This window comes from Pteropus medius, unplaced genomic scaffold (genome assembly GCF_902729225.1).
Source record: "Pteropus medius unplaced genomic scaffold, Ma_sr-lr_union100, whole genome shotgun sequence".
In the NCBI taxonomy this organism is placed as follows: Eukaryota; Metazoa; Chordata; class Mammalia; order Chiroptera; family Pteropodidae; genus Pteropus; species Pteropus medius.
This window is the reverse complement of record NW_024344240.1, coordinates 23,550,910-23,563,143: the sequence shown is the minus strand read 5'-3', so window position 1 is coordinate 23,563,143 and position 12,234 is coordinate 23,550,910. Positions and strand designations below refer to the sequence as shown.

General features: G+C 39.4%; 2 protein-coding genes across 15 annotated transcripts in view; one reads left to right on the top strand and one right to left on the bottom strand.

The window, feature by feature from the left end:
* RAD52 (RAD52 DNA repair protein) overlaps window positions 1-11,200 on the top strand; it is a 34,098-nt gene extending 22,898 nt beyond the window's left edge. For all 4 annotated transcript variants that reach the window (XM_039869194.1, XM_039869197.1, XM_039869196.1 and 1 more), the window contains 5 exons: window positions 5,145-5,341; window positions 5,515-5,657; window positions 6,746-6,826; window positions 7,213-7,428; window positions 7,875-11,200. In XM_039869194.1, the coding sequence (XP_039725128.1) occupies window positions 5,145-5,341; window positions 5,515-5,657; window positions 6,746-6,826; window positions 7,213-7,428; window positions 7,875-7,936 (699 nt within the window). In that variant the 3' untranslated portion in view covers window positions 7,937-11,200. The remainder of the gene's footprint in view (window positions 1-5,144; window positions 5,342-5,514; window positions 5,658-6,745; window positions 6,827-7,212; window positions 7,429-7,874) is intronic.
* WNK1 (WNK lysine deficient protein kinase 1) overlaps window positions 9,131-12,234 on the bottom strand; it is a 133,357-nt gene continuing 130,253 nt past the window's right edge. For all 11 annotated transcript variants that reach the window (XM_039869193.1, XM_039869185.1, XM_039869186.1 and 8 more), the window contains one exon: window positions 9,131-12,009. In XM_039869193.1, coding sequence (XP_039725127.1) covers window positions 11,692-12,009 — 318 coding nt within the window. In that variant the 3' untranslated portion in view covers window positions 9,131-11,691. The remainder of the gene's footprint in view (window positions 12,010-12,234) is intronic.

The window sequence follows — 12,234 nt, the reverse complement described above, 5'->3', positions numbered from 1 at the left end:
GTATGAGTTCTTTTTTACTCCTTATCCTCTCCAACATTGTTATTACTTGTCCTGTGTGATAACAGCTATTCTAACAGGTGCGAGATGGTATCTCATCGTGGCTTTGATTTGCATTTCCCTAAAAGCTAGCGATGTTGAGCATCTTTTCATATATTTGTTGGCCATTTGTATGTCCTCTAGGGAGAAGTGTCTGTTCAGGTCCTCTGCCCATTTTTGATTGGATTGTTTGTTTTCTGTTGTTATAGAGTCATATGAGTTCTTTGTAGATTTTGGAAATTAGGCCCTTATCGGAGGTGTTGCTTGCAAATGTATTTTTCCATTTGGATGATTGTCTCTTTATCTTGCTGATGATTTCTTTTGCTGAGCAGAAGCTTTTTAGTTTGATATAGTCCCATTCATTTATTTTAGCTTTTACTTCCTTTGCCTTTGAGGTCAAATTCATAAAATCCTCTTCAAGTCTAAGGTCCTTGAGTTTAGCTCCTGTGTTTTCTTCTATGCATTTTATTGTTTAGGTCGTATATTCAGGTCCTTAATCCATTTCGAGTTAATTATGGTGTGTGGTGATAGACAACAGTCTAGTTTCATTCTTTTGCAGGTGGCTTTCCAGTTTTCCCAGCAGCATACATTGAAGAGGCTTTTCTTTCTCCATTATATGTTTTTGGCTTTTTTGTCGAAAATTATTTGCCCATATAAATATGGCTTTACTTCTGGACTCTCGATTCTGTTCCACCGGTCCATGTGTCAGTTTTGCTGCCAATACCATGTCATTTTAATTACTGTCGCTTTGTAGTATAATTTGAAGTCGGGCAGAGTGATGCCTCCAGCCTCGTTCTTTGTTCTTAGGATGGCTTTGGCAACTCGGGATATTTTGTGTTTCCATACAAATCTGATGATTTTTGTTCTATTTCTTTAAAAAATGTTGATGGGATTTTGATGGGGATTGCATTAAATCTGTATAATGCTTTAGGTAATATGATCATTTTAACTATGTTGATTCTTCCAATCCAAGAACATGGAATATCTTTCCATTTCTTTGTATCTTCTTCAATTTCTTTTAATAGGGTCTTGTAATTTTCATTATATAGGTCCTTCACATGTTTCGTTAAATTTATTCCTAGGTATTTTATTTTATTTTTGATGCAGTTGTAAATGAGATCGTTAATTTCTCTGTTAGTTTGTTATTAGTGTATTGTCTTCGACTCTTAACCGTTTGATTATAAGTTATCTTGGTTTTATAAAGTCTCTTTGAATTTATCTTATATGTAGGTTTTTGAGCTTGAATTTGAATGTGTTTTCTTTCCTCAGATTTTGGAAGTCTTTAGCCAATAATCTTTCTGCCCCTTTCTCTTTCTATTCTCCTTCTGAGACTCTTTTAATACACAGTGTGAGTGTCCTGTCAGTCCCTTAAGCTGTGTTCATTTTTATTCATTCTTTCTTTTAGCTTCTCTGCTGAGATGATTTCAAATGACCTGAGTCTTTATTTTGCCTGAGCAAGTCAAGTGAAATTTTCAACTTTGTTATGGTATTTTTCAGTTCCAAAATTTGTTTCATTTTTATAGTTTCTCTTTGTTGATATTCTCATTTGTTCATGTATCATTTTCCTGGTTTAGTTTAATTTTAGCTCATTGAATAACTTTGACAGTTATTATGAATTCTTCGTCAGGCATCTCATAGATCTGCATTTCTTTAGGGTCAGGTTTTGTAGTTTTAATTTGTTCCTTTGATTGGGCCTTGTTTCCCTGTTTCTTTATATGCTTTTGTTGAGATTTGAGTATTTGAAAAACAATGAAGTCTTTATGTACTTACTGGCTTTGTGCAGGGGATGAACTTCAATAATCAGCCTAGCTAGAGGTTCTAAGACCTCTCAAATCTTTTATGATCTTTTTATCCTCCTGGTATCTGAATGCATAACTGCAGCTCTGATGTACAACTGTTTTTAGTGGTGTTCCCCTCTGTTTTTAGTGGTCGCATTAGTGTTCTGAGTCAGGTGAGACAGAAACCAATGGGCAGCCCCCAGATGAGCCAGGACATTGGACACACAGTCCACTCTTTTGCTTCCACACTGAGGGAAGAGCCCTAGTGTGGGAGGGTTCCTCCTGGTTGCACTGCTCTATACCAGTCGGTACAGGGGCACAGGTGGGCATGCAGAATGCCATGAATTTTCTTACCCCTTTTGCTGGAATCTTTTTTTTTTTTTTTCAATTACAGTTGACACTCAGTGTTATATGTTTCAGATGTACAACACAGTGATTAGTTATTTATATGATTTACAAAGTGATCCCCCTGATTCGTCTAGTACCTGTCTGGCATCATACATAGTTATTACAATATTATTGACTATATTCCCTACGCTGTACTTTACATCTTCATGACTATTTTGTACCTACCAATTTGTACTTTTTAATCCCTTCAACTTTTTCCTTCAGGTCCCCAACCCCGCTCCTATCCAGCAACCATCAGTTTGTTCTCTGTATCTATGAGTTTGTTTTGTTTGTTCATTTATCTTGTTTTTTTAGATTCCACATATAAGTGAGATAATATGGTATTTGTTTTTCCCTGTCTGACTTATTTTAGTTAGCATCATACCCTCTCTGTTCATCCATGTTGTTGTAAATGGTAAGACTTCATTCTTTCTTTATAGCTGAGTAACATTCTGTAGTATATATATGTACTACATCTTCTTTACCCACTTTTGTATCGACGGACACTTAAGTTGCTTCCGTATTTTGGCTATTATATGTGAAATGTTCTTCTTTGTCTCTTGTTATAGCCTTTGTTTTAAAGTCTGTTTTCTCTAATGTAAGCATTGCTACCCCAGCTTTTTTCTCACTTTCATTTGTATGAAATATCTTTTTCCATTCTTTTACTTTCAGTCTTTCGATCTAAAGTAGGTCTCTTGTAGGCAGCATATGTATGGGTCTGGTTTTATCTATTCAGCCACCCTATGTGTTTTGATTAGAGCATTTAATCCATTTACATTTATTAGTATTATTATTTACTTTTATTAGCATTCGATGCTTAATTTACTCATAATGGGGTCATAAGTTTTTTTCTTCAGTTTCTCCTGGGACATCTTTTTCTTCTGTGCAAGCTCCTCTTCTGGCTCAGGAAGACTCTGCTCCGTTTCAGTGAGGACCGTCTCAGTGTGGCGGTGGGCACTCATGTAGGGTTCATCTGCCCACGAGCTCTGTACGTTCTGCACTGCGTCCTGGAAGCCTCGTTTCCCTGTGTGTGCTTGATGACCATAGAGTCTGCATCTAAACCCTGAAGTTCAGCATCACTCTCTGCATTTTTAAGCATGTGCAGCAAAAATTCAGCACTCTTTTTGGGCCACTGAGCCTGCGTCCAGCCCCACTGTTGGGCCTGGGCACACCTACCAACTCCGCCATGGTAACAATGGAATGGTACACACTGCTTCTGTAAAGTGACACCCTTCCGATGCTTGGTGGCTTTTCAGATATGCATACCCTCGATGGCCCAGGCAGTTTCATGAGTGTTCTTAAAGTGAAAACTAAGATTTGAACGTTTTGATTTGCATGATTTTGTGGGGTCTTCTGGGTCAAGTAAATAGGGAACCATTTTCAGCGGTCACCTCAGGCCGCTTATGGGAAGAACTAAAGTAATTATTGACAGGTTTATAATTATTGCTATTTTATTGTTCATATATCTGATCATTCTTGTTCTTGTTCTTCCTCTTCCTTAAGTCCCTTTAACATTTCTTATAATACTGGTTTGGTGGTGATGAAGTCCTTTAGTTTTTCTTGTCTGGGACCTGGAGTCTTGTCTTGGTTTTATGCTGGCCTGAGCGCTATACCTTCTCAGCTGGTCACTTGAGTTCTCACACAGGTATTCAGGACTGTATGTTGTTGTTAACTCAGTGTCTCTGTAGGGGCAGGAGTGCCCAGAGCTTCCTTATCTGCCATTTTGCTGATATTACTATTTCTTTTTCACTCTTATTAAGTAACTTCTGTGCTAACTTCTCTCTGACTTCTAGTTTCATAGCTTATTTTTTCCTTGTTTTGAACTTTAAATAAATGGAATTGTACAGTTTGAGCCTTACAAAAATTGAAGTATTAAAAAGTACATAGGAACATGTAGACTCGTGCACATATCATAAATGTTGAACTTGATGCATTCTAAAGCCAAACACATCCACATAACCAGCAATCTGAATCATGGCAAAAAATTACCAGTACCACATGTCTCATTTATGTCCCTTGCAGTCACTGCCAGCCTCTCCCCTTCTCATCACTACCAAAAATAGTTGTTAAATTACTTTTAGCAACATAGGTTAGTTTGGGCTGTTCTCTACTTTTTTGGAATCAAACTGTTTAACTGTTTGGTGTCTGCCTGTCATTTAACATGTTTGTGAGATTCGTTCATGTAGCATATAGCAGTTTCATTGCTGTATACATCTCAATTCATGAGTAGCCAACAATTCTTTTCCCATTCTAACTTCAGTAGACATTCGAGTTGTCTGTAGTTTTTGGTTATTTTGAATAGGGTTGCTATGAGCATTCTTGTACTTGTCTTTTGGTGCATATACACATTCGTTTATCTTGGAAATTACTGAATCAGGCCAGTGCTTTACAAATCTTCTTCTTATTTGAAGGCTACTTAATTGTGCCACAGTATGCCCAAGGCTTCTTTAGTGATGAATGTTGATTTGGGGAAGGGGGTAGGGGGGTGGGGTGGTGGGAACACCGCCCCGGCAGAAAGGGTGAGTAGGTGTAGTTTCCACAAAGACTGTGTAGTCATTTTCAGCTTAAAAAAAAAAAAAAAAAAAGATAATAGGTAGACATCACCAGACAGATCTAACTGCCAAGGAAAGATTCATGTTCGATTTTACAGGCCATTTATCCTAAATCAAGGCTAAAATAGAGAGTCCTTTTTATCAAAATTTCATGAATACCGAATGATACAAAGTAGAAAAGGAAATTTTTTTGCTCTTCCTCATAAAATTAAAAATCTGCTTGAAGTGTCGGATCTTGTATCTCAGCTTCTCAGGACCTAGAAGGAATGCTGGATAGAGGATTGTCAAATGCCATTTTCTAGGAATCTAGATCTTTCAGACAGGGAAAAGAAAGGAAAGAGAAGAGCAGTTGGCAGAAGTTATTCCCCTACCCCTTCCTTTCTGTCATTAGTTGCCTCTTGAAGTGGATTTAACTAAAGCAAAGAGACAAGATTTTGAACCATCTGTGGAACAAGCGAGATACAGCAGCTACCGACACAGCATGGCTCCAGGACCCCCCAAACCACAGGAGGTGACCTCCCCTTGCAGACCGAGCCACTCGGATGATCCCCACATTGTGATACAGGGGGATAAGGACAGCAGCTCCCGGTATGGGGCCTAAGTTCCCTCTCTTTCCTCTTCTGCCTCCTCTTGTGGTCTAAGTTATCTCCATTTCTGCCTTCAGAGCCAGCAAGTTGGTCTGTGTGCTCCCTCAGGAACTCTGTATTATTCATTCAGTTAACTCAGGAATTCACTCCCACCTTGCTGTTGTTCTGATGCAGAAGCCTGACCTCTGCTGCAGAGAGTGACGCCACGTATCAGCGGAAGCTCCGGCAAAAACAGTTGCAGCAGCAGTTCCGGGAGCAAATGGAGAAACAGCAGCAAGTTCAACTATCTGCTCCATCAGTTGAAAAGAAAAATCTGGGTGTGTGAGAAGGATGGGAGCAGAGGCCCCAGGAAGTGTACTCTGAAGGAGGAAGTAACTCGATCCTCTACCAGTACTGTGCGTTTGTCCAAACCAGAACTCAGTAGGACTTACTTCAGGTTACACACAGGATAGAGGAGTCCAAACAATTAAGATATCTTGCCATACCTTTCCCCATTTCTAAAGACACTGATCTTTTCTGGGGGAAGGAAACGGGCCTTGACAAAATCTGGAACTAGAAATTTCAGGGTACAGAACTTTTTTTTTGCTTCAGTTACTTTGGCTCTCTCTGCATTAGAAAGCTTTTCTGAGCTGTCATAGAACATATGACAGAAATGCATTTGAAGTTAATGGGGGCTTTTGGCATTTACTTATCTATGAACTAATTTTTTTTCAGAGTCCAGATTCAGTGGGAACAGTAGATACCGGTTACTTTTGGACTCTTTCCCAGAGAGTAGAAACAGAGAGGGCTTATCCCAGACCAACTGAATTTTTGCCTAGCTTCTCCCTAAGGATTATGAAGATTCACAGAGGATTTGCTTCATGTTTAGTTCATTAATATTCCCCTCAGCACTGCCAGGCTGAAATTAATGTAACTCCTTCCCCCCAAACCAAAACAACTTGCTATACTGGAGATGTTCTTAGTAAGAATTATTCTGGATCTTTAGCTTCCAAACTGTTGCAGAAGTTCCCTGGGGGTGAGGGGTGCAAAAGAGTGTGATCCAGGACTTCCCCCACCCCTGTTCAGACAACCAGTCATTGTTTATATCAGTTTTACATATTGCATTTCTGCTTAAGATTTTCTTGGAACAAGGGTGATAGCTTTAAAAAGTAAAAAGTAGAACAGATTATCTTCTAAGAACCTTTCCGTTTTTGCTGCTAAAGGAGAAATAAACTCCCCCACCCTCTCAATTTAGTGAGATTCAAAAAAAAAAAACGAGTCTTATCTGTAGATAGGACTGGGACTCAGGAATCTCAAATTCTACCACTGGCTGTGCTATGAACCAGTGTAACCCTGGGCACTCGAGGCTGCTCCAATACTGAATTTATGTGATTCTGATTTTGTCCTTTCTGTGTCTAAACTGTAGCGGCGCTGCCAGTACCTCCTCTGAAGCACAGCACTCCCATAAATGGCTCAGACCCACTCACTGAGAAAGACTCCCTTGCAGGTCGGTAGGGGCAAACGGAATGCTGAGTATTAATTAGTCAATACCTATGAAATGCTCTGTTACTGTGCTGTGTACTTTTGGTAGTCACAGATGCATTTTTAAGAGAGGCATAAAAATCCTCATTTCTGTTTTAGAGCCCCATGACGTTTTAAAAGAGGAGGACCCAAAATGGATTGATGGCAGTTCTGAGAGCACATATTCAGCTCCTCTGTTGTCTTAACCTAAGAGAAGCTTCAGTGTACTTTTAGGGAGAGGGAAAGAGAAATTCCAAAACCTCTCATAGGGCACTCATGACACGGGATTTCTTATGACCTATTTGTCCAATGTTTTATGTGAGAACACTTGTTTGTTAATGCTGCATTTTCCTGTGGTCTCTGGCCTGGCAGACAATCTTGAAATGTGGGATATGGCTCCAGATGCAGCGGACAGCGTTGTCAAGCCCTTGTCTAGACCAGAACCACACCAGACCGCTGCCACACCAGTTCTGAAGAATCAAATGGTGACCCAGAACAGGGCCCTACAAAGCCTTTGCCACCAGAATCCACAAGCAAAATCTGGACCTTGGCACCCCCAAACTTCCAACATCGACCAACACATAACAGGTAGCAAAGGGTTTTAGGGAGAAAAATTGAAGAGCGAGCCTGGGTTTAAGTCTGTGCATTTTAAAGGAGGGGCAACATTCTACTTTAAGAAGTTGGATGGAATCATGCAGAGGACTAGCAGTGTGAGAAAACAGGAGATACCTGGTTTGAGAACCAGAACTTGTCCTTTGGGGTCCTGACTTGAGGTATGACCCTTTTTAGTCCTTGAAAGTAGGACGCTTAAGCATGACTGCATTAAGAGCTTTTCCTATGAAAAGTAGGCCCGCCCATCATGATTATTGTTACAGTCTGGTCTCGAAGTAACAGGTTAGATCTGTCCTAACAATTTTCATTCTTGGGCTTTCAGTTTAAAGTAGGATCATTAACTCATACAATTCAGAAATTACTGGCTCTGAGTTTATTTTAAAATTATGGCAACTGTATCTAAATGACTTTTTCTTCCATAGGAAACTGTGATTCCTATAGGAAGAATCAGGACACGAAGAAAAGGAAACTGGATCCATCTTAACAGAGGCTCAGGTCACATCATTGGATTCAGTCACAGAGGGACTTTAGAAAACATTTGGTCATGAAATTGTTCATCATTCCTAGGGAATGAGCTTGATTTCCAAGGATTTACCTTGCTTCATTCTGAACTTTTCTAGATTTGACTATTGGAACCTACTATAGATAAAGCTAAATAGTTGGAAAACAAGCATTTAAAAAATATTGTCACATACTGCATCAGGAGGCTTTGGGGGAGATTAAATACCTTTTTTTGGGCTCTTGAGGCTCTTTATTATTTATTCTTAAGCTATTATGTTAATAAATATAGAAATCACCAGTGGAATCACCAGTGGCTACCTGCCCTCAAGCAATAAGCCATATTACCAAGTACTGACTTTTAACAACTATCTATCTACATTAAATTATTGTAATCTGCCTTCTTTTGCTTTAGGACACCATGTTTTAATGCTGCCCATGAGTACTGTGCATCATGCTAAGAACAAAACCTACAGTGCTGTTTTATTACTGCATCAATCCAGGCTGTAATCTTCATTTATGACAATCTCTCGTTTATAGGTTTATGATGTCAGTATCCTGCATTTTTTTTAATCAAGGAAGCAATGATCTAAGGCCAAAGAAAAGGCATTTCAAGAGCGCAAAAATAAATCCTTTATAACACAATAGAAGATATAAGCTGTATTTTCTGTTTCCCCATTTCACATGTGAGACAGGCTACCTTAACATAAAATGTTTTTTCATCATGTCTAGATGTTTCATAATTCTTTCCCCCAAATAATGAGTTTGCAAATTTACTTTTCAGGGGTATTTCAAGCTGTGCCTTTTATCTAATCTTGAAGGGGCTTTTATTATTTTTTGGATCACAGTCCCATTTGTAGGAAGCTGGGAACCTGAGGCAAGGAACTCGAACAGGAAAGCAGTCAACCATCTCCACTCCTTGAGAAGAGGAAGAGGCAGCTACCCAGACTTCCCTTTTACCTATCTCACCTATTGCACAGATTTAGCCATACATTCACCTTTTGATTTTGATATCCTTACTTTCTTCAGAATAAATACTTTCCTTGTCTAAAGCATAATCTTAGTTCAGGTCAGAGTTGCTGCTAAAAAACGGAGTTAGCTAGGAATTCAGTTATAGAATGCACACAAAACAGGTAATGCGATCATGAAAAAGGAATTGGCTGGAAATGAAACCCCAGAATTCAACAAAAGCAAGTTTCGTTTATTTGAATGGTTTCATTAAATAAGTCTACAAAGGTAACAAACTGAAGCACAAAGCGCAATCTTACAAGAAGCGCAACACCCAGAGTTAGTGCAAAATGTACAATTAACGGCTGCTGAGAAACCCCCAAGGTTTGAATTCAGTTTGTTTTTTTTTTTTTTAAACAGTGTACATTGTTAAATAATGTAAGGAAAACATTTATAATTCGGAAAGATTTTTTTAATGTGGAAAAAGATACTCAAAGTGTACTATTAACATAAAAATAATTTAAATAGTTCAGTAGCACTAGTTCATTCCTCTAGGCTTCAGTTATTTCATCCACAGGAGGGAAAAAAATCAACAGTAAATAAAACCAGGTTTTTTTTTTTTATGTAAAGAGATCTCAAAATTATTAAGCCAAAATAACAAAATAATGTGCTGCATTTGGTTCCCTCATTCCTCTATAGTAGGAAGTATTGTTTCATTTGTCTCAGGTGGTCCATTTTTCATTTACTTGGCACCATCTTTGTTCTGTCCTTACTCTTACCATCTCCCCAAGAATTATAAGCAGAGAACAAATAATAATTTTGAAGCAGGGCTTGCAACCCCAGCCCTTTTCATTTCTACCTTCCTAAGACCTTCGGTTTTCTTTTATATCTCTGACGACTAGGCTAACTTAATAAAACAGGGCCTGTGAAGGAACAACAGGATAGGATAGCCAACCAGGCCCTTCCTACTGTGGTGATTCCAGGGATGTGCCATTGAGATGGGTAAGAGGTTGGGAATATGTCAATTTCCCAGCACAAGAGTCAAGAAGCACCCCAAAATTTAAGAGTCCCAGCTTCTTTCCCCATCTTCAGAAATAACAAAGATCCCAAACAAAGCCAATTAAGAGAGTATTTCCTGAAAGCTCTGAAAAAAATAGAACTGCCCATTACAACTAGGCACAGCACTAAATAATACTGGTTGGTTGCAGTTATTAAGGGGAATATTTGTTTATATGAAATGTGAGACTATCAGTTATAATTGTAGAAATAAAAGTGGCACAATAGGTTATGATCCTGCAACCATCTGGATATCATATAGGAAATGAGTGGGTCCACTTTCTACAAAAATACAGTACCCCAAAATGAGAAATACATTTGAAACAAGAGGAAAGCAATCCAAGTTTTCTTTAGAGCAGCTTTCTCTATCTGTGACTTTTCACTATCAGGTTTCCCAACTTCAAAACCAGCCCCCACCCCTTTCCCCTTTATATTCAGCCATTTCTTCTAGGTCTGCTCAAGCCCAGCTCGAATGAGTAAGGCTTATGGATGGCATCCATTGGCCAGGTACCACATATCTTCAAAATAAGTTTGTTCTTCCATTCTTTAATCTTTTTCATTCACTTATCACACACCACCCTTCATCTTTTAAATTTTGTTATAACACCCCTCCTCACTATTTCTGAAACAGAACTTTCTGCTTTCAACCACTGATGTCAACTTAACTTCTCACCCTGCTCATCTTACACCTGCTCTAGACAAAATTGTTGAATGACTTAAAAAAAATACTCTCAATTTCCCTTTGGCATAATCCACTGATGGGGTCACGTGGACCTTAGATTTCTTTCCATACACTCTTTGCTGATCTGGGGTCTGATGAGAAGTTGATGCTAATGGCAGAAGCAATAGAAGTCCAAGGCACTAAAATATCCAGCAAGCAATACTGGGACAACAGAAGTATTCAAGTACAGTAATTTATACAATTTTACATTCACATTTATTTATCTAATACAATGGAAATACAAAGGAAAAAGTTAAAGTGTCTCAATAAGTAAAGGACAGAGCTAGCTTTTTTTCAACTTTTTAAACCTTTCATATTTTCATCTTAAAACTACTGTTGTCCAACAACATTTATATATCACAGTGTTTCCACATCAAAACTGATGGCGAAGTAACATGTCCGCAGGGAACTTTTTTTCCTAATTGCTAATGCTGCTAATATCATTTGCTTAAAGCGCTAATGACCTATTATAAGAAAAGGTTGAAACCTCAGTCCCCTGGTGTTTTTCACTGGGTTCTAAAGAGAGAAAAAAAAGTGGGGATGGGTGGGGGAACAGGGTAGGAGACAGCCCAAAACTTTTTGTCTTGGGGTTTAGATTTGAGCGAATAAGGGACTGGGGTGGGTACCAAGATTAAGAGCTCCACCCACTGAAAGTACAGATGGGGTTTGGTTTTCCTTTGAGCGTTCTAGTAGCTTTCTGATAAAACACCATACTCTTTCCTAGCCCTCACTGTTGGGTATAGGTAAACAGGAAAGCATAGTTTGAAGCTGCCCCATCACAAGAAAGCTGCTCATTACTTCTTGTCCCACTCCAATAATGGTGAAGGGGAGAAAGACTCTCCATTCTGAGGGCTCTAAGCAGTATTAAACATTCTTTTCTGGCAAGAAATAACCAGTTAAATGCAGCACTAGTAGTTAGTTAGTATATAGGCTACTTCCCCATCCCCCCTCCCACCCTCCCCTTAGCACTCCATCTCCTGCCCCCAAATCTATTCAGTTAATGTCTCTAGGTCTGACTAAGTGGTCCGCAGGTTGGAACCTGGGGGGTTGCTGATGGATTTCTGCAAATTGCTGATGTTGAAATTCTGTAAGGAGGTGGTTCCCACAGGTTGGAACTGGCCAAGTGGCTGTGGTGCTGGGCCACCTGTCCCACTCCACTGAGTGCCAAAGGGGGTAGGTGGAAAACCATACTGCTGTGGGGGGCACATAGACTTGGTGAAGTGACCTAGAGAGGTAGCTGATGCTGCAGAGATGGGGGCAGAGCCACCCAGATTTGAGGTCATGGAGATGCACAGCTGACCAGGTGCAGAGAACTTCCTTGCCATTCCAGGGCCCTGAAAACAAAACAATTAATTGTAAAGTGTGGTATGGGTGGCACTAAAATAAAATTCTAGAACCAGGACTGTTCTTACAAAACCTTTCATAATAATTATTGCCTCTTAACACGCATGAAACAAGGGAGAGAATGATCATTCCGACTGGAAGTGGGCAGTGTTTGTGTGTGTGTGTGTGTGTGTGCGCGCGCACACACGTGCACACATGTGCAATTCAGGGTATTG